The 22263-nt window shown below is 50.2% G+C and overlaps 1 protein-coding gene across 4 annotated transcripts in view; it reads left to right on the top strand.

Moving 5' to 3' along the window:
- CCDC88C (coiled-coil domain containing 88C) overlaps positions 1-22263 on the top strand; it is a 121587-nt gene that overhangs the window by 43409 nt on the left and 55915 nt on the right. For all 4 annotated transcript variants that reach the window (XR_012073801.1, XR_012073803.1, XR_012073802.1 and 1 more), the window contains exons 4-6: positions 6611-6680; positions 19064-19122; positions 19910-19993. Coding sequence is in view for 1 of the 4 variants with exons in the window: in XM_006208196.4 (XP_006208258.2) it covers positions 6611-6680; positions 19064-19122; positions 19910-19993 (213 nt within the window). In the remaining 3 variants the exon portion in view is untranslated. The remainder of the gene's footprint in view (positions 1-6610; positions 6681-19063; positions 19123-19909; positions 19994-22263) is intronic.

Here is a 22263-nt window from a genome sequence, read left to right as displayed (position 1 = left end):
TTGGCTTCATGGAGGATGTAGCATTTTTACTGAGGTTTGGAGGATGGATAGGGTTCTGACCCAAGGTAATCAGGGCCGGGGATGTGCAAGGAAGAAAGAGCACCCCAGTGGGAAATGCAGAGTTTGTAGAGTACAGTGTAACTAACAGCTCGACTTGCTGGCTACACTTAGCAGCTAATACATTTCCTGGCTCTCTCCCCACCTATGGGACTCCTCAGCATTCTCCACAGCCCAGCTCAGAAGCCGCCACCTCTGGGAAGCCTTCCCAGATTTGTCTGGGCAGCGTTTGGTAGTGCTCTCCTGCTGTGCCGCTCCGACACCTGTCCTTTCGTGCTGTGACTGTCTGCCTCCCTGCCTTTTTGGCCAGCTGAGAGTTCTCAGCTCACAGCAAGGTGCTCAGAGTATGTTTCTGAATATCTGAACCCCAGACCTAAAGGTGTGCAGCGTGTGTGCTGGGTGCACAGTCAAAGCTGTTACCAGTCACGTTTCTGATTCTCAGTACTGGATAGGTCCTTGTGTTCCTTTGGCTGTGTGGAAGGCACATTTTACTTGTCTGGACCATCCTGATCTCCTTGGCAACCGTGAGCATCATCTTCCTCCTGGATGCCTCTCCTGGGTGTTGGTCTTAACTCTTCTGGGCCCTCTCTCTCGTTCACTCTGCATTAACAGCCTTTCAGACCCCCATGAAGGGTCATTCCGTGGACCTAAACTCATGGCGTTTAGCAGCATTTATTTTCCCTTCCTGACAAAATGTTGTGCCATAAAATTCAGTTTCATTTTGGGAGGAGAAAAGATTTCTTCCCTTTCTTCATGAAATCATTGTCTTCATCCGACAATCCCAGTGTTTCCAGTGGAAGCTGAAGATACACGCAGTGTTTCCACCCTGCAACTTTTCCAGGACCTTGTGTTTCTTCCTTCCACCGGTGGAGAAAGTGACCTTTCTGTTTGAGCAGGCGCAGAGGTCGACAGCGGCCCTGACAGGATTTTAAGCCTTTTCAGTGAGGCGCCTGCATTACCTCAGGCAGTGGGGGTGCTTCTCTGGGATCCTTGAGCCTCTGATTTCCAGGGGCTGGTGCTCTGACAGCCCACCCTTCCCACAGGGCCTCCTGCCTCACCCCTCACATGGGGCCCAGGGCTGTAAGCCAGCCTCTGCCCTCATCCCTGGGCAGCCAGCTGGATTCTCCTGGCTTCTTCCCGGCTGATGGAGGCTTTGCAGTTCCTGATGGACAATGCTGGAGTACAGTTTGATTGGGGAGGGGGGATGATTTTAAAAAACCAATAATCTATATCATTTTTCATGTTGGATACTTTGTGAATTGTCTTGGGGAAAGGATTTTTTCTTTTTTTTTTAGTGGCTCTGTCATGTTCACAGTTCAATATCTGTTAAAGAGTTGCTGCTGACTGTACGTTCTTTAGGAAGTCGTGCCACTGGGTGAAAATAATTTATAGTCATGCAACCATGTCACAGAATCTTTTTTAAATGTTGGGAGACCTTGCTCTTGTCCTGGTCACTCTAATAAAGAGAGTTCTGTTGTTTTGGCATATTTCCTTTGAGGGTTCCTTCTTTTTCAGAATATCTTTATTATCCTATCTCCAGTTAGGTATCTTTTTACTCATTTAAGCATTTTTTGTCATCTTCCTAACCAGTATAGTGGCCGTTGTCTTCTGTTACCTGACCATTTCCCAGCTTCGGTTTGTGACAGATACTAAAGTGCTGTCTCCTTATCACATGCCCCGTCATACTTGGATTTGTGTTTTGAGGTTTTAGGGGGGTTGGTTTTAAAGCCTCTAGTTAATATTCTGTTGACAGTTTTAAGGTAAAGTAGGCAGCGTTTGGGGTACACACACTTATGCTCAAAGGTGAGTCGAAGGGGTGAGTTTGAGGGGGGCTGGGCTGAGTCCTCCTGTTCCAAACCAAGGGAGGAGGTCCTGGCAGAAAGCACAGTCTTGTTTTAGGGCTTCTGGGACGTTCGGCTGCCACGGCTGAGTCCGTGCACTGTCCCCAAGTCTTGGGTAGAGACTGGCTAGGAAGGAATTAGGAGGCCTGTCCCCCACAGGGACCTGACAGTTACTGGAGGCGACTAGGCAAAACGCAGAAAATGAGCTTCATCGACAAGCCCTGGGAGCCACAGGGTCACCTCAGGCCCTGGGGGCAGACCAGGTGGATTGAGGCATCCAGGCCTGACCCAGGGTCTGTTCCAGGGCCTCTCCCTGCCCCTGCTGTGCTGCCCCAGGCCCCTGTCTTCCCTTCCCTCCGTGCCCCTGCCTCCCAGAGCTCCCTTGCAGAGGGCAGTGGCTGAGCCCCCCAGATCTTTTTATCCTAAGACTTAACACCACCGACACCCATAAGGTGCAGACGCTCCAGAAACCTAAGTGTTTCCCTGGGAAGAGTGAGGTTTGAGGGTGTTTGGAAGGGAAGGAATGTCTAGGCTGCAGTGCTGGCCATGTGAAGGCTGGTGACAGGAGGGACGGAAAGGGTGCCATGTGACCTCTCAGATCCGACCAGGAGTTGCAGCCTGGGCCCTGGGTTGGGTTCTGAGTCGGGGAGCAGTGCTGACCAGCGGGGATGTTGTGGCTCAGTGAGGCCATGAGCCTGGGTGCTGGTCTTGTTTGCTCCGGGGTGGCTGAGAGGTCTCCCCATCCACCAGGGCCACTCACTCAGTTGTGATCATGCGTGAGTTCTGCACGTGACCAGGTGCCGCTGGAATGTGCTCACCCGCTCCTCCTCCATCCTTCCTGTCACTGGCAGAGCTCCATTACCTGTGCAGCCTGGAATGGGGCTTGCCTGTGTCCTGTGTTTTCCCCACTGAGTAGAGTACATTTGTCCTTGTCGGGAGAGAATTCTAATAGGAAGGGAGCGTTTTCCTTCCACTAGGCTTCCTGGTTCTGTTCTGGTTCTTCTCCCCACTCCCCCCCCCCCCCCCCCCCCCCCGCCTGTGACTTCTGGGAGCCAGTGCCATGGCCTCCAGACAGCCCTCGCACTCCCCGGATCAGGCTCCTGATCAGGAAGCTGGCAGTCTCCCCGCTTGTTGACACCATGTGCAAACCTGGATGCAGTCCCTGGGACCCCCTGCTGGGGTGACAGACGCTTCCTGGAGAGTGTCCTGGCTGGTCCCTTCCCTCCCCCAGGTGTAGGGCCCTGTTTCTGTCAGGACAGCCCCTGGAGGAACTTCCGGAGTTAAGATCCCAAGTTTTAGATTTGCTGCTGGGGTGGGGTCAGATGGGTTCTTTCCCCTTTTACATTACAAAGCACTTTCCAGCCTCCGCCCCTTTGCTGCTGAGAATCCAGATAAAGCCACCATGCTCTGACCTATTTTTGTGACTTTTAGTTTGTTTAAAGTGATCACCGATGAGATCCTTCCAAGATGCAGTTAGTGCAGTTTCATTTATGAAAAGGAAAATCGGGGGTTTTCCCGACATGTTATTATTAGGACCTGAGAACAAACCTAAAGGGGGTGGGGAAGGAGGAGGGGTGCAAAGTCTACTCTGGATTTCAGTGTTTAATTCCCCCAGCCCCAACCATTCCTCCCTTCCTGCACCTGAGTTCTCTACGGGGGGGGGGGGTGCGGAGCGCTCCAGGAGGGGTGCACCCAAGCCTCACTCTTTCCTCCTGTGGTCAGGCCACAAGGATGGGGTGGCACGAGAGGCTGCAAGGCTTGTGTTTCCTCTTCCCTCATCCTGGCCTCAGGATGTGACAGTGGCCTTTGTTTCTGCCTTTGCAAAGGCCCAGGTGGCACGAGGAGGGCTTGTTATAAATTTGGGGGCTGCTCAGAGCACACTTTGGGGCTTGTGCTCTGCATCCTCGCTCTGTCCCACCCCATGTGGCCAGCAGGGTGTGACCAGGTGCCCGCCAAGCAGGCCAGTGTAAGCTGCGCTCTCCACAGTGGCTTTCTGTTCCGGGTACCAGGCGGGAGGGGGCCCCTCGTCTGCAGCCTCCTCACGTCCCCACTAGACCGAGGGACTGGCCTGTCGCCCTGGAGGCCCTGCCACCCTGAGGGGGCGCATTTGCTTGGCTTTCCTCAAGGACTGAGGGCCACTGAGTCCTTTAGTCACCAGTGTTGAGCCCGACAGCCACTAGCTACATGTGGCTGGTGGGGCCTCCAGATGTGGCAGGAGTGACTGAGGTGAGTTTTTCTGAGGGAGAGGTAATTAGGTTTCTTCATTGATTTCCGCTTGGAGGAGGTACCAGGGATTGAACCCAGGACCTCCTGGGTGCTGAGCATGCGCTCTACCACTTGAGCCATACACGAAGTGAAGTTTTAATTAATTCAGACTTAGAAATTGACACTCGATTCAGTTATTAAGAAGCTTTTAGGTGTGTTTGAAGTAAGTTGGGTATGCGAGTCTACTTTTTGAGATCGTGTTTGCAATGAAAATTTAGCATCTGAATTGAGATGTGCTTTGAGTGTAAACTACGAACCGGATTTCAGAGACTTAATGTGAAAAAGAATGTGAAATATCTCATTCATGATTTTATGTCAGTTATGTGGTGAAACAATAATTTTTTGGATATATTGGCTTGAAGTATATTATTAGAATATTTTCACCTGTTTCTTTTTAATTTTTTAAGGTGACTACTAGAACATTTGAAATTAATGTGTCTCATGTTCTATTTCTACTGGACAGCTCTGACCCTGGCACTCACATATTCTGAGCCTGCTTTTGCTGGAAATGTGACAGGTGGCCCTTTGAGGAGAACAGTTAACATCTGGGGGTGTTTTTGACCACAGTATTAAATCTTGGAAACCCCATGGGGTTCTGAAAGGAACAGATCAATAAAACATTGTTCATAAAACGGTATTCCTTAATTGCACAAGGGGCACATGTTTCTTGTGGGAAAATTAGAAAGTACGATCAGACAAAATTAAACATCCTGCTTTGGAAGGAGAATGGATTTTCCAGCAATATTTTCTAGCAACATTTCCAGCAGTCTTTTGCTTAGGTAATCATTAGCATAAAAATACCGTTTTGTATAATAGGGCTAATGCCCCGACAGTGGACCATGGCAGAGGGAAACCAGCCAAGACTTCAGAAGGGACTGTAGAAGTTTGGACAGTGATAACAAGGAAATATTGTAGAAGTTGGGTGGAGCACTTGAGTTTAGGGACTCCATGACAGAATGGACTGATCTGGTCGGGAGTCCTTCCTTTTGCAGGATGAGCAAGCTGGAAAGTGGACTTCTCCAATTTTACTCATGGTGTGAGCTTTGCCCCAGGGTGGGACTGTGGAATCCTTTGATGAGAGCATTCAACTGAGAGACAGTTTTTCCCTGTTGACTGTTCCAAGCCCTGAAGGAGGGCCGAGGCTGTTACACAACTCAGGCTCTGCCCAACACTGAGATAGGTTTGAGAAAACACTAGCCATCTTTGATGCGGTGACCTGTGACCCCAGATAGTTAAGAAAGGCATTCTCCCATATTGAGGGGAAAGGGGCCTGGTGTGTTTGAGAGTGGGGTGCACATGATGGTTTAGCATCCCCTCCTCCCAGTTTCTTGTGTGGACATGAGCCATAGAAAGATAACAAGGAGGGTGGATAAAATCTTCGTATACACTCTTGGACGGTGGTGGCCTCCTAGCGTGCTTCCAGAGGCCACCGTTCTCTTCTGGGGATTCAGAGAGGGCTCCGAGTTCCGCCGGGTCCGCCGGGCCCTGCGGGATCAGGCAGTTGTGTTCGCTGTCCCCCTTTCTTTGTCAGCGCTAGTTGGCAGTATACTGAACACAGAGATTCCTCACAGTACACAGTAGAGCGATGGCTAACAGAAGTGTCTCAATGGACACATTTTCTTACAGGCATAAGAGGAGCCTTGTCAGTCAGGAGTTTCTGTAGTGACCACTTCTGTAGGACCAGGAATACTTAGGAGTCCTGCTGCCTTACTTGTCTTCCATAAAGTTAGGTTTTCATCCTGTGACTTGTGAAAAATGAGGCACCTCTGGGCAGGGAAGACCAAGCCACTTTGAGAAATGCCCTGGGAAGCATAGGTGGTGGGTCGGCACCCTCCGAGGGCAACCTATTAAAAACACCCAGACAAGGGGCGCGACTGACGGCTGGTGCCTGGGCCTCCTTTCAGAAACCCTCGGTGTGAGGGCCAGAAGGCAGCGCATTTCCCGTGCACCGCCTCTCTGATGGGCACAGATGAGCTGTGATTTATCCCTCTCTCGGGGAAGTTACTGCTGCAAATGAGAGAAGTCTAATCATTTACAACTTGTACCAAAGGCCTGCTGAAGGATAGGATCCTGAATCATCAGGTTGGAAAGACTCGGTAGCATCTCTTTAACCTTTTGCATAAGCAAACCATGCAGTAAAAATAAAGACATCTTTTAAAAAGAAGCTCTCCCATAATGCTGCTAAAATAGCATCTAATATATCTTTTTTCCCCCAAAGTCTCAGTACACAGGCAGACCTCATTTTTAACATGGTAATGATCAAGGTGGAAGCACAGTTAGCTCTGACTTTTCATTTATTTGTATCTGAACTAGTCCTTCCTGTTAAATAGTATTTTCACAGTTACTGTTTAATGGCTGCATGCTCATCCAGTAACTTGATAAACTGTAATTTTCTTAATCAGCCTTCATTTTGTTTTAACAGTGTCCTTTCCCCTTTGTTTCTGCAGGAAGTTCTCCAGCAGCTGATCGTAATGAATTTGCCCAATGTCTTGATGATTGGCAAGGACCCGCTGTCTGGTGAGTGGAAGCCGCCCCCGCCCCCCGCTCCCCCGTAGAGCCTGGACAGTGCCAGCGGCTCTGGGCAGCTGTTGGGTGCAGAGCTCTGCCTGCCAGCTTGGAGGCAGCACAGTGGAAACATGTGATCGTTCTGGTGCGATGTTAAAGGGTGGGCTTACAACCCTGAGGCATGAAGCCAAGAGCACATTTCTTCCCTAAGAGTGAATCCTCTCGCCCTTCAGATTTGAGTGCAGAGGCAGGCGAGGCCACTGCCTCAGGTCCTGAGTTGTTATATGGGGGACCCCATGGGGGCTCTCTCTTCCTCACATCATCATGGGATGTGCTACCTATTGGCAAGAGAGAATCTTTTGAGGGATCTAGTGTCCCTTCCACTGGGATCCTGTGACGCTTTGTTCTCCGACAGTAGGTCTCACCAGGACATCCTGTTGTGTGTCTGTTTTCACGTCTCCCTCTGGTCTTTGGGTCCCGGTAGGCAGGGTTCTAAGTCCTAAGTCTAAGACATCTGATGTGACTTTGAAAGACTGAAATGTCCTTCCAGACACCTTCCAGAAAATCAGAGCTTAATTCATACCTGACAGTTGACTCGGGGTGAGCTGAATGGGGTGAGGGATTCCCTCCCTTCCAGGTCCCTGTGTGTCACCTGCACCCCACGGCTCATGGATAGATGCTCACAGGCCCGCAGGACGGATGTGCTCGCCGGCTGGGACTTCCCTGGTTCCCATGGGGACCTCGTTAGCCTCTTGCAATAGGTGAGGGGTCAGGGAATGCAGGAAGGATCCCACGCATTAGAGGCTCTTGCAGGAGGAACTGAAACTTCCCTCTGTCGGCACCTCCTCGCCCCACTCACACTCGAGTCTGGCCACCGTTGTTCCTGTCCCTGTGAGCTAACATTGCCTTGAGAGCAAAGGAGAAGTACACTGAGTGACCCACCAAGGACATGGCCCTGAGAGCAGCAGCGACCGTGGCTTCTGGGGGCACCGGGTCAGGTGCAGCTGCCCGTCAAATCACTGTACTTATGAGAGGCGTCCTGGCTGATGTGCTTGCCTTTGCTCTGCAGGAGCCAGAGGGAGGCTTGACCCGTTCGTCTTTAGTGCAGCTGAGCCGTGAACACTCACAGCCTCACACATTAGCTCTGCAGGTGCCTCCAGGTCCACGTGGTGGCCCCTGGCAGTGAGCATCCTTCCTCACTTGGTGGGTTTGGAGCAGGGAGCCTTTGGTTTGTGCCGCTCTCCGCTCTGCGTTAGGACCATTTGTTTTCTGGCTTTATTCATGGTTCCCCCAGCTAGAGGATGCCAGATGCGGGGCTGGGCCCCGGGGACAACTGGGACTCTGGTATTTCTGCAGTAACATCAGGAAAGTGAGGGTCTGCTTTGCCGAGCAGAACTGTGCTGTCTGTCCTGGCTTATTTGGGGGCTGGTGTTAAGAAGGAGAGAGGAGAGAGATGCCTGCAGAGGTAGGTCCAGGCTTAGTTCTGCTGTTCCATCTGTTCTAGAGACAGCCACGTGCGATGAGGAGAGGAAGGTGGGGGAGCAGGAGGAAGGGCGCTCCCTGCTTGAGTCCTTGGTGAGCCCACCGTGCTGGGCATTGGACATGTATTTAAAAATGGAAACGGAATGTGCTTCTAGGGTGTGGCTGTGCCATCCGTGTATAGATGAGAAGGCAGCAGCTCACAGAGTTGAAGTGACAAGCCCTCAGTCACTTAGCCTGTGAGCAGAGGGGCTGATTGGGAGCCTGCATGTCTGGCCCCCGAGCTGAGCTCCCGTCCCTCTCACAGATGGAGAGTTGTTAGGTTGAGCTGTAGGTATTTGACGATATTCAACCACTTCGACCTACAGAGGTGGCAGTGGTATATGGTTCAGTCTAATAATTAACGCATCCTCCTCCCCCACCCAGCCACCCCGTCACCCCATCAGACTGCATAGCTTGCCCACCTTCCTGTTGTCGGTGTCCCCCCCTTCCTTGTCCCAACTTCCTGCTGCCGTTCGGGAGCCTGGACCCCCAGGCCCTTTCTCCAACAGGCACCCCCACACGCCGGAACCCTGGCTCCAGCCCTGCCCTCAGCAGTCCCTGTTCTAGCCCCTCGGAACCACACGGGGCCGAGAGATTGTCCCCATGCAGAGAACACAAGTCCCACCTCGGGTTGGTGCTAACCAGAAGCACCTGCAGAGATGTGGACAGCTTTATCAAGGTATAATTTGCATACCATGAAATGCACCCATTCTAAGTATACAGTTTAGTGATTTTTTTCCATAAACGTACAGTTGTGCAACCGTCACCACAAGCCAGTTTTAGAACACTGTGGAGAAGCAGCTTTTAAACTGTGACGGGTGAGTGCTGTGTCCCCGGTCCCCGGCATCATGGAGAATCAGTGCACATCAATGGGAGAGGCTCTGGCCCCAGCTCTGATGGAGAAATTGGAAAGATGAAGTGGAGAGCCCTGGGAAAGTGAAGGACGAGAATCCTGCCCACTGCCACAGGCTCCGAGGGCCCTGGTGTTGGGCGGGGGGGGTAGTGAGCCTCACCCGCAGTCAAGGCTGGTGGGAAGAGAGCTGGGCGCACGCATGGGTGGGTTTTGACAGGAGTCCCGGGGGGCTCCAAGAGCGGAGGAGGTTGGCAGGGGAGGTGCACCAGCAAGAAGACGCAGACATGAGTGCCAGAGACATATTTATGGGATGGTTTTTTCTGTGTCAAATTTTAAAAATAAACGGGTAAAGTGTTTTGGGTTTCTTTTCAAATAAAGGACAAAGTTGCTTTCTTTTGTGTGTGGTTGCCTAGAAGTAGTGGTGGGGGGCGGCTTTTTAAACGAATTCTGCTACGCACCTCAGGAGCATGCCTGTGCTCTTTTTAGCTGATGTTGACGCTATGCTGTTATAAATAACGTTTCAGTTTGGGGTTATTTTTTGGTTTTGGCAAATGCACCTCAGTGGAGCCAGGTGCCGGGGCAGGACTGATCCCAGCGGAACATCTAGTCCAAAACACACACACTCTGACACTGAATGATCCCAAGACACCAAGCATTTGTCCCCCTTCCTCTGACCTAAAAAAAGGGAGATGTCACAACTCATGCTATTAGGAGATTTTACTCTATGTCTAATTAACATCCTGCACCCCTTGGGCTCTTTTTTTCTGCCCTGAGTGGGATTCAAGGACAGCTCAATGAATATAAGAAAGCACTTAATATACTTTAAAAATCTCTCCTCAATATCTGCCCTCTTGTCCCCAAGCCCCCATTCTCTTATTTCCTGTTTGTACCTCCAATCATCTCTCTCGATTTCTTCTCTGATGCTGTGTGGTTTTGCAACCATCTCCCTGGACACCTGTCCCTGGGAAAGCATCTGTCTAGTGCCTTGTTACTAAAGACCCTGCTTCTTGGAGCCCAGCATGGTGTCCTGCAGGACCCTGCTCGAACCCTCGCTCTTGTGACTACGATGGCTCGCAGCAGCCTTCCCCAGTAGCTGGGCCGTGCGCAGACTCACGGGACTGGGTGTTGCAGGGGATCCTTTGTCTTGTTTCCAGGTGTCCAAATCTTAGCCTTCTCTCTTTCCCCACACCCATTCATTCCTCAGACAGGTGCCTTGGCTCTACTTTCAAAACATCTGAGCTCTTCTCTCCTGCCCTGCTGCCACACCACCCTCCTTTTCCTGACTGGTAAAGTGGCCTTCTAACTAATTAGATTATGTCTCTTGTCTCCAGGTGCTGGGGTCTGTGCACCGGTTGTTCCCTCTGCCAGGAACACTTTCCCAGATACTCCCAAGACAGGTCCTTCCAGTCTTTACTCAAATGCCACCTTCCAAGTGCAGCCCATCTTGGCCTCCCTGTTGCCACTGTAGCCCTCCCTCCCCCTTAGGACGCCCAGCCCTCTCATCCCGCCCTGTTGTCTGTTTTTCACAGCATTCATCACCCTCCAATACACTCTATCATTTCCCTTTTTTTAAATGTCTGTTTCATTGCTTGTTTTTCCCCCTCTAGGATGTAATCTATTACGAGGGTGGGAATCTTTGAGGGTTTTTCGTTGTTACTGCCAGTGTATTCTAAGTGTCCAGAGCAGTGCCTGCCACATAGTAGGTGCTCAGTAAATATCGAGCCTAAGTGCTGGAGGCCCACTTCATCTGCTTCCCCCTCCTCCCCCCACTTCCCTCTTCCCTCTTCCCTCAAGACAGTGCTCCTGCAGATGTTAACCACATGCTCTTACAGATACAGCAGTCAAGTGTCAGTGCTCAGGGTCAAGTGAGAGTCAGTCTCTGCCCAGCACCGTGTGTGTGGCTGCCCTAGGCCGACGATGATGCACTGAAGACTGCCTGCACCCCCATGTTGCAAGCTGTGCTCCCATTAAACATATTTACATGGTTTATCGAAAAGTGTATTCTGCACGAAGACCATGAGATCATGATGTCTGCTGCATCTGTAAAATGAGGGAAGGCGTTGGCCGAATGAGACCAGCTCCCCAGTCCCATCAGGCTCTGGTTTCTCAGCAGCCAGGCCTGTCACTGTGCCACACACACACACACGCACACACACACACACACACACAAAACTGCCTAGGTTTGTCTGACAGGAAGCCAGGGTGTTAGCAAATTAATTTCTGTGATGAATCATAGAACAGTCATGCTGGAAGAGAGCATTGTTTCTTCTTCCAAGGCTTGTATCCAAGTGCAGTGGTGGTTTTCAGACTTGTGAATGCTGATTGCTCCTCAGCTGTTTGGAATGGGAAGTGGGAACCATATAGGTGCAGAAACCCGGCCCAGAGAGGGGAGGGAACTCATCCAGAGGCACACAGCACAGTGGTCCCATAGGTAAGAGGTATATTTATCACCGTAAGTTACACAGATTGTCACATATGGGAACAATCAATCGCTGGTCCCAAGCAGGAGGACCGGCCACCGTCATTTTTCTGCCTGCTGTTTCTTGAGTTCTTAATGCCAGGTGGGATTCCCGGGTCCATGGAGGGGCCCCATGTTGGCTCCCTGCAGGTGCCGTCTCTGAGTACACCTGGAACCTTTGGGGACAGCCTTGGAGATTCCACTAGTTGCTATTCAGTGATCTGGTCCTTGTCCTCAGCTTCTCTCTCTCAGAGCAGTTACAGAAGGGGCCTCCAGGGACAGAGAAGGCACCTTGAGGAGCTGGAGCCTCTGTGCCCACAGGTGCCGTGGACGTCCTTCCTTCACAGCTCATGCGGGCCTCTGGTCTGCTGCCGCTCTGGCTGGAGAAACCCGAGGCCAGTTTCTGATCCTCCCAAATAGAGGACAGGAACCCCCTTGTGTCCTTCCTCCTCTGAGTAGCACCCGCGGGCCAGAGGCTCGCCGAGCAGCTTACCCAAGCCCTCCTCCAGTTACAGCTGTCAGATGCCCGCCGTGGAGCCAGGGGCCGTGGTGACGAGTAGGCTGTCTCTGTAAGTAGCCCGCAGTCTGCGTTGTGCCAGGAGAGGGGGAAGACAGTGTCCGTGACTAGTCTGTTCCAGGGTGAGAAGCGGTGGGAGCGTGCTTCCCACAGAGTGCAAGGTGGATAGTGAGTACTGCCTGGGCAGGTCAGGAGGGCTTCCTGGAGGAGGAGATGTGTGGCAGGGCCTCCGAGAACTCTGGACAGAGCAGTAGAGGGAGAGCGTCCTGAGTGGGACAAGCTCAGAGAAGTGGAGATGTGCTGGCAGGCCCGTGCGGAGCGGCAGGGAGGAAGTCTTCTGTCACGGCTGAAGTTTAGATTTCAAAGGCCGGAGGGAAACGGAGCTCCTGAAACTCCTTGGAATTTAATATTTAACCCTCTCAGTGTTTACTTGCTCTCCTGTCAAGGGCGTCCTTGAAGTGCTTTTCGGATCCCATGGAAACTTCCCTCATGTTGCACGGCTCTGCCTTTTGATGACTAACAGGAACCTCTGAGGGTCCGTGCACCCGAGGGCTGGCTGGCCGACCTCCATCCCCGGCACCTGGGAGGAGGGCTCCGAGGCTGGTTTGTTAGGAACAATCTACTTGCCACTGAGATTGTCTTCCCTCCCCGGTGTCCTGCTGGCCAAGTGACCTAGATGGTGGGTCAGGGGCCTGCCACTAGGGTTAATGAGCGATTCTTGTGTTCTTTTTCCCAACCATAACCTGTTTTTTTTTTTTTTCATTTCTCCTGAATTCTTACCCTCTGTGTGTGTATATATTTAAAAAATTTTTTTTTAATTTGCAAAAACCTTTGGTCCTTTAAATGAAGAGGGAAGAAGTAAGTTAATAAAAACTATTCTTGCAGGCATTTCCTTGAGGAGGGAGCAGGTTCCGAAAGGCACCCAAACGCTGTTTTAAATGGTGTGTCTCGCGGCCTGCTCCTTTTCTTCTGTGCTGCCTCCTGGATTCAGAAATGAGTTCTCCGGTCCATCTAGAGCATGGGGGGTTGCTGGGCACTTGAGCTGAGAGCCAGCTCTTTGCTCTTCTAGGAACGTGAAAAGCTTGGTTAACGCCTGGCGCAGGCGAGCGTCAGAGCACAGCCAAAGGCTGGTGTCCCAGGCAGCCTGGGGATCTGCCTGGATACCGGACTGTGTTTATCGCCTCTTAGCAATGGGCTGCACACAGAGAGAACACGCCATGGCTTCCAGCGGGACTGCTCTCTGTGGCCCTGGCCGTCCGAGGAGGAGGGACGAGCTGTTATTTGTCAAAGGTCTTTATGTTCAGCGATCATATCTGGGCTTTGCGTTTTCTGCCTGGTGCTTGGGAGGGCCCCTTTCTCAGATCGCCTCCTGCCTCTGCCTCCCCTCCAGCCAGTGCTGACTCTGGGTCGCAGGCTGAGTTCTTGCAGTTGATGCTCCTTTTCTGATCTCCTGTTGTTTGGTGCTGGGAAGTGAAATAGCTCTCAGCCTCTGTGGCCTGGGCAGGCTGATGGGAGTTGTTTCCGGTCGTAACGCTGTCTGAGGGGCTTGACGTGCCTGTTTGAAGTTGCTCCGTGTGACCTGGGAGCCTCTGTCTTGCGTCATCTGGGCAGAGGCTTCTCGTTACCCACACACGGTGGTGCTGGGGATACTTGTGGGTAGGGACAGACTCGGTGTGGGTGATGGGGAGACAGTGCAATATGGGGGCCACTGGTCAGGGTGCCCTGTGGAGTCCCCTGCACCATTTCACACAGATGTGCGACTCAGTGCCTGCGAAGGTCGCATGTGCTCAATGTTTGTTGAATGACTAGTTAAACCAATTGGGGCTTGCCTGGTGGGGGTCACATGTGTAGCGTTCTTGGTGTAAGAAATCTAGGTGAGAGTTTCACAGGAGTTGTTCTCCAGGCTGTGAGGTGGTGTGTAGAGGTGCCTGCCTCTTACCCCATGGCCTGGGACAGGTGTTATGGAGGGTCCCCACGTGCCCATCCACAAGGAATTACTGTCCACACTGTTCCTCGTGGAACCCAAGGTAACTGTTAAATTAACAACAGCTCTTCTCAGTCTAAGCAGAGCTCCCAGGAAGGCCTCCAGAGCTGTGCCCGGGTGGGTGAGTCTTGAGATGTCATTATACATTGAGGAGGAACAGGGTCGTGTTCAGTGTAATGTTACTTTCACTTCAGTGAGACAGCCCCATCCTTATAAAATGACCAGTTTTTAAGAAATCGGGGAAAGGACAGTTAGTCATTGACTCCAGCATATAAGTCAGAGGAGAGCAGAATATAGAGTTATTAATAAAGAAAAGAAAAAATATATATATATCTCTCCACCCCAAAAAGAGAGGAAACCGAAACTGTTCTCTTTGTTCGTCTACCGGGGACTTGTTGCTAAGAGTTACTGTCAGTCACTCCGTCAGCAGACACTGGTGAAATGCCTGCACTGTGGCACTGGGATCAGAAGCTAAACAGGAGAGCCCTGCTCTGAAGGGACATGTGCACAAATAATGGCAGTGTCGGGGGCGGGGGGGGGGGACGAGTGCGGGGAGAGCAGGTGGTGACCAAATCTCAGCTCTGTGGCTCAGCCTGTCTGAGCCTCTTCTTGTGTGTGAAACGGAGATAATACCATCCTTTGGGGATTGCTTTGAGGATTAAGTCCAGTGATAGCATGTTACATGAAAGTGCAGTTGTGGCCTGTAGGTGCGAAGGGCACGTGGGGAGGGCAGAGCTAACTTGAATGGGTCAGTCCTTCCAGATTGTGAGGGTTCAACCTGCAGCCTGGCTGGCGACTCACAGACCCTGGGCCTCTGGTTGTGGGAGCCACGTTAGCCAGACGAAGAAGTCAGGGTCCCTGCTTGCCTCCGACCCCCGTCTCTGCAGGTGAATCCCTGTGCCATCCACCCTCAGTAAGGCAGAGTGTGTGCAGTTTGGAGCAGAAAGGGCTGCCTCTCGGAAAGGGCTGTTTGCCTTCCTTTGTCCAAATTTCTGCCTTCATACTTAAGTGATCACTTGTAGACAACACAATTTATTTTCCATATCCAGAGAATGTATGAACATTCAAATGACTGCATCTTAGAGAATCAAAGAATAGAACCAAAAGGACCTGAGAGATTATGAACCAGGCATGGAAGACAGGTTTTGTTTCATGTGCCAACTTTCATTGATGAGCAGTGGCTGTATGTACAGTGCTGGGTTCAGGAGGTTTCTGAGGCCTTGTTCCAGGCTCAGTAAGAAAGCGTTGTAATTGACTAGCCGTGTCTGCCACGGACATGAGATTAGAAAGTCAGGGAATTTTCCAACCCTGATCTGATTCAGCCTCCACGTTCTAGAGCTTGGTGTACTTAACTTGTCCCACTGCACTTCATCCCCAAGCCCACCTTTATCACATGTGCATATCAGATAGTTTCCCTTCTGTTTTGGAAACCGATTGCGGCAAACATCTGTAGCTTTACATATAGCTCAGAGCAGTGTATATGCAGTCAATTTGTGCTGAGAAAGGCCGGAGAGAGTTTCTCTTTGCCAAGACTCTAGGAAGCAGATAGTAAGTAAAAAAGGTCTTTCGTAGACTCAGCCGTTAGCTCAGGCTGTTGTGGGATTCCCCCTGGGGTTGTGGGTAGATGCAAAGGATGTGTGATGTGCTCGACCCTCCTACCACCCATTGGTTGCTTGTGACTCACCAGGTACAGAAAACCACGTTGCTTCATACCCTGCCGCCCCATTTCTCACTCTGAATACCCACTTAATAAACTCAAGCACAAAGCACTTACAATTTGACACACACCATGTTCTGTTCTCTTTTGTCTAGGCCTTTGCACACGCTCTTCCCTGTCCCTGAAAAGCCCCCAAGTCTCTCCTCACCCTTGGGTCTCAGCTCCAAAGTCATTTCCTTTAGGAAGCCTTGCCTTATCCGTACTGCACACTCGAGGCCCTTCCTCTGGGTTCCCGTAGCATGTCATCAGCTTCTTTAAATTGCTGGTTTTCTAGGTCTGGGCTCCGAGGGCCCTGCTGCTTATGGTTATGTTCTCTGCGAGCACTCAGCACATGGTCGGTGCTCGGGAGGGAGTCGTCTGTAGGTTTGTTTCTTCTTTGCCAGCTCAGCTGTGTCCCTGTGCCAGTCTTGCTGGCAGGGACCCAGTAGAGAGTCTTCTGGTGTGTTTTGAAACTATTCAAAACCCACAATCTGGTAGATTCTTGAAAATAGCAGTAGTTCTTCTTACTGCTGAAATCCTGGGAGAAATTGGGCGTCGGCTTCCCACGAGAAATGAGGGAACTTCTGCTTTTCTCTCTCTCCCTCTCTCTTTTTCTTTTTTTTTTAAAGTTTCCTCAGAATCTGTGTACAGGTAAAGGTCACAGGACACATTTGTTATAATACAGCAAATGTCCTTATTCACGTAGCTTGGTGTGAGCACAGCCCTGCTTCACGTGAATGAGAGTAGAGGTGAATTTCCTAGTGCCCTGTTCATCGTGAGGAAATCTAAGTAATTTTTTTCTGAACATTTTTCTAAAATTAATTTTCTACTTTTGAAGTGTTTTTCTCTCCTCTCTGTTACAAAACTTAGAAAACTGGAATTCCATCCTTTTCCAGCAGTGCTCTGGGTCAAGCTTAGTTTTTTCTTGATGTCTGATGGGTGTGAGTGAATGAATGAACGAATGACCGACCCAGGGTCGTCGTTGTGCGTAACTGCGGGATGCAGAGCGGGCAGAGAGCCCTTTGTTCTTTCCCTGAGCAGCCTCAGACTGCAGCCCTGAGCCCTCGGGTATGTGTGCGGGGTTTCTGGTATTTTCCTTGCTATCAGAGAACCGGCCTGGGCTCTTGCTACTCACACTGGGCCTGTCTGGTGCTCCTTCCCGCTTTTAACTTGCCGTTTTTTCCTGCTGTGGGCTGAGGGAGTGCATCGTCAAGGCTGTTTAAGTTCTCTCGAGGATGATATAATTAGGTCCTCTGGGGCCTTTGCTGTGTGTTCTCTGTGAACTCTGACTTCTGTTTGAGCTGATTTGAGGCTCCTAAAACGCTTTCTTCCCGTGTCGGCCGGGCTGGTTGCAGCACCAGGTACATGACCGACAGAAGGTAGAATCACTTTATGAAAAGGAGCTGATGGCATCTAGAAGGGGTCTGTCCCTCTTCTGTCCACCAAAGGGCCTACAAGGAGCCTTTGCCAGTCATCTGGGGACTGACTGTGAAGGGACAGAGGTGAGGACAGGCACGTGGGCTGGACGGGAGCACTGTGGCCATGGGGAGATTTTGATGAGACTGATTGGAGGATTTTAATACTCAGATGGGCATTTGCTTTTTATCAGAACTAAAATTGTGACTGATCATCACTCCAGCCTTAATACAGAAGTGAGTCATTGCAGGGATATATGTGTTTATGTCTAAGGATTAGAGCCTCTTAGGCCAAATAAAAGGCCTCAAGGGAAAAAAAAACCCATAAAAATCTTTGGAGAATTGTTCCATTTCAGACATTGAGGAAGTTCTCCACTTATTAGCAAAGAGAAGGTTTGATCTTCGTGGGTTGATTCTTATTGTTGTGAGTGTGGAATCTGAATGCTCTGCAAGGACCCTGTGTCCTGCCCACCCACCCATCCTGCCCACCTTCAGACTGGGAAGTGGGAAGGGGGACGCCAGCCCTGAGACTCGACCATAATAATGTCGTCTCAGGAAAAGCTGCTTTTAGCCGAGAGGTATTAGGACGAGGTCACATGTTACTCTATACACGCCTTACACCTGAGGACCCAAAATGAACCCCAGCGCTAGTTCTTGGGGCACAGTTTGGTTTTCTTCATCCCAGGGGTCGCTGGTGATGCTATGGGCCATTTTAGCACCACGTGAGCAGGTGTTGGTAAGTCTTCCAGGGAAACTGCTTCTTCTGGCATGTCCCTTCTTCTCCAAATAGAAAAGGGTGTGTGAGAAAGGCAGAAAACCATAGAGCTTTTCACCTGAAAGGCGCCCTGCACGTCCCCCGGGCCAGCTGCCTCCACTTCACAGATGTGGAGCCTGAGGCTGGAAAGCAGTACAGCTTGTCTGGGTCACAGGCTTCCTGGTGACCAGGCCAGGTCTTTAGTCCCCTTATCCTGACTCTATTTAAGTGATTAATAAACAGGTGAAGAGGCATTTGGCCTCAAGCATAAAGAAAGACACAATGCAAAATGATGAAATAGGACTTTTTGGCCTGACTGGCAACACTGAGACAGAGCAGTGAGAGCGCGTTGGTCTGGGTATGGGGAGGTGGGGTGCGTCGTGTACTGGTTGTGAGAGAGTGAAGTGGCAGAGCCGTTCTGCAGGGCAGTTTGGAGGTAGGAGAGGCTTAAAAGATGAGTTTGTCCTAAAGCAGGAAGTGAGGGTGTGCATAAAGAATTAGCTCACAGGATGTTCTCTGTAGCATCATTTACAGTAAAATATCAAAAAAAAATCAAATCTCTGGAAAGGGATGGATTGAATTCGTTTGTAGCCTTTGTAAAAAGTAAGTCTGAGACCATCAAAAACAATGTGTGTGTGGTGTCTGGGACTTGCTTTATTTTGGATGCTCCAGCCAGACATTGAAACTGAGAAACGAAGAGGACGGGAGGGAGATGGACTGGCTATGAAAATGCTGATAGTGTAAAGCCGGTGATGAGTGTAGGGGCCCACGTTACTCTTCTCCCTTATTTGTTTGAGATTTTGTACGATGGAAGGACAGGGCTGGGTACGGTCTTATCTCAGAGTCTACTGAGTATCTCCTATGGGGACTGTTCTCTTCCATGGTACCCTGCCTACCACACACACTGAAAAGCGATGCTGACGTTCATCAGTTATCATGGAACGATTGTTTCTTACAACAGATTTGAATGGAAAAGGGCCACAAAAAATTATGTACAGAATTCTCACTGGGTTTAAAAAATAAACAAACCCATGTGTAGAAAACAGGTGGAGTGTGTACACCTTGAGTGGATGCGAGTAGGTAGAGTGATTTTTTTTTAGTTTATCTGATTTTTTTTCCCCTTCCAGCAGATGCGTATCACTGGTAAAATTTTATAAACAGTTGAGCTTAATGAAATATGTTGCTCTTTTGATTTAGGGAAGAGTATGGAGGAGATTAAGAAGGTGCTGCTGCTGGTTCTGGGCTGTGCTGTCCAGGTAGGGGTTGGCGGGGGACAGAGAGGGCTGCTCTTGTGTTTGGCTTGGTGGGGATAAAGCACCCCCTTAGGGGAGGAAGGAGTGAAACTGCTTTCAGCCCAAGATAACGGAAGGTTGCTGGGTCCCTGCAAGGGAAGGGACAAACACTGTCTTAAGTGACAACCATTTCTAGCACGAGGGCCCATTAGGCAGAAGGCCAGGTGGGGATCCCTGGGGCCAGTGCCATTTAGCCAGTTGTCCCCAGTATAAGAACATCTTGAGCAAGGATCAGCCAACCGCCCATGGGCCAGATTTGACCTGCCAACTATTTTTGTAAATAAAGTTTTATGGGAACATGGCCGCGCTCATTCCTGTATGTATTACCTGTGGCTGCTTTCACAGTACAGCAGCGGAGCTCAGACAATGACCTGCCCAGTCTAAGATTTTTTTTTTTTCTACCATCTGGCCTATTACAGGTGAGATTTGATATCCGCTGGTCTAAACCAGGTGTTCCTGATTTCCAGTCGTTTAAGAATCCCCTGGAGAGCTTGCCTGTGTCCCACCCCCCGTGTTTTTAAAAACAAGTGCCCCTTCCACCAGCCAGGTGATTCAGATATAGGTGGTCTGAGCCACTTCTAGAGAAACTTGAGCATAAGGGGCTGGTAGAAGGGCAGAGCATCCTTGGTTATAAAAGAAAAAGCCAGGGATTGGGTTGGTGGTTCCTTTTGAAACTGTATTCCTATGGCTCTGGTGGCCCCAAGTTACCCTCGTTATAAAATGCTTTCATTAACATTTGTACCCTCCACAGTGTGAGAGGAAAGAGGAATTTATCGAAAGAATCAAACAGCTGGACATTGAGACCCAAGCTGGGATCGTGGCCCATATACAGGAGGTAGGTGTGTGGCTTTGTGGGGCTCAGCTGTGGACAGTTGCTCCCGTGGCACCCAGGAGGCAGGCTCTCTCCACCAGTGAAAAGTCTGAAGAATACGTCCCCCATTAATGAGTTTGCTAATTTTAGGTTTCAGACATCACAGACAGATTGATTCTATTTAGAAAGGTAGCTGTCAGCAAGCTAAAATAAAATGGGGGTTAAATAAAAATTACAAAAAACCCCACCTCAATCAAGTCTTCTGTTGCCTCTTCTTCTTGCCTAATATGGACTCAGACTATTTTTAAGAGCTGTCAAGTGGTTTAGGCTCAGAATTTGATTTACAGTCCCTGAAAATGTATTCTGGCAAATGTCACCCTGCTTCAAATGGTTGATCTTTATAGAGAAGATTCTCAGCTTCCGTCAGTGACATGGCAGAGGAACAGCCACCACCCCTTGGGAAGAGCCCCAGAAGGGCTGTCTCCGGAGACTCAGCCCCCCTGGCTGGGATCGGGACCTTGACCTTGGCGGAGGCGGTAGCAACTGAGAAGACGGTTCCCCTAGAAACTAAGCACTCACCTGAAAGTTAGTTCCCTGAACTCCACCCCACTCTTCCTTCAAAAGAAGAAGCACTTTATGTTTTAATATCTCAGGAGACATGGTTCAGCCTTCTGTCTAATGGACAGATGAGATACATGCCTGGAAAAGACACGAGCAGGATGACGTAGGAGCAGGTGTGTAACTGGTGGAGGCAGCTGAGCCCGAGCTGCCCATGCCAGCGCCGGGGACAGGCTGCACTGGGCTGAGGGGCTTCCTTTCACCGCCGGCCAGGGCGCTGTGGGTGGTGAGTTCTGAGTCAGGATTTGAAGCAAGAGATAGGTGAGGCTTGTTGTGGGTAGGGGGTCCAGCAAAGCCGGCATCAGGGGAACAGTCAGTATGTTACGAAATATTCTCAACCATTTGTGTCAGTGACCTTTTAGCCTAGGAACTATTCTGCCTTTTAATTTTCCTTGTGTGTCTGTTTTGAAAGTGTATCTGGGGACTGGGTCCTTTTGAGACTAGCCAGGTCTTTGCCACTTACTCTTTCCTGCTCAGCCAGTAGGATATTTAAAAAAAAAAAAAAAGTATACAGCCAGAAAAGGGTCCTCGCATGATTATCAAATTAAGTGGCTGGCCATGGAGACGAGGCCTCAGAATTAGTGGGTGCTTCTTAAACATTCAGGTGCCCAGGCCCACGGGAGACCCACTTGAGTCCGAGTCAGGAGGAGAAGCATAAGCCTTCAGTGAAAAGCTCCTTGGGTTCCTGGTGTGCGGCTGTGGCTACCCCTGGAACCCCTTTCACAGAGGCCTTTCCCAGGCAGTGGTATGGAGCAGGCCTGGAACCCAGCCTCCCATTCCCAGTTCCGTGCCTTGAGGGTGCCCTGTACCAGGGGGTGAGATTTCTCCTAACTCTTGAGATTGACTGAATCCCAGCTTTTCCTTTGTAAGATGGAGAGAGGTAAGAAAGTGGGTGTCTTTTGAGAAACTGAAGGGCCTTGGATTGGTTTTTTGTTTTTTGGTTTTTTTAAGCTATTTGCTCTCTCCATTTACTGCTTTGAAAAATGTAAGCACTTTGTTTTGGTGTGCCTCTGTGTGTGCATATCCCTGCTTTCTTTCTGATTTCCCTCCTGGGCCCCGACTTTGCTAATACGCACCTCCCCCAACTGAGAACATGGGGAATCAGAATAGATCTTCTATCTCCTGTGGCAGGTCTTTGGAGGGGGGTGTGGTCAGGTTGAGACGCTCAGAGGGGCCGAGTCATTGAAGAGGCTGCCCAGTGTATACGTAGCTGTGGGCTTCCACTCACACCTGCCGGAAAGGGAGAAGCTAGGCAATCTTAGGTGGCCTGTGGGGATGAGTTACAGGCTTACCTGAAAATTGTTTTAGATTATGAAATACTTCGCCCAGAAGTTAGTGTAAGATTGTTACGTACTCAACATTCCAATGTAAGATTTTTAACATTTGCTGTATTTGGCTTTGATTTTAAGAAATAACATACGTTGAATAACATACATTGAAATAACATACATCCTCACCCCTTGTATCCCTAAGATTTACCTTCTCTATGTTGTAAATCGATGCCTCAGTAAGAATATCTGATGACTGGTTATGTTTAGGGAAATTCTGTGTTATAAGGAGTGCTCTCTGGTATTTAAAAAAGAAATCAGTGTCCTCTTGGAACCAGTGTCAAGAGCAGGCATGGCTTGTCTTAACAGACCTTGGCCGAGGGGAGTTTGCACTTGCTTAAGGAGCCC

This window comes from Vicugna pacos, chromosome 6 (genome assembly GCF_048564905.1).
Source record: "Vicugna pacos chromosome 6, VicPac4, whole genome shotgun sequence".
In the NCBI taxonomy this organism is placed as follows: domain Eukaryota; kingdom Metazoa; phylum Chordata; class Mammalia; order Artiodactyla; family Camelidae; genus Vicugna; species Vicugna pacos.
Note: the sequence above shows the minus strand (reverse complement) of the source record. Positions and strands in the feature narration are given on the sequence as shown.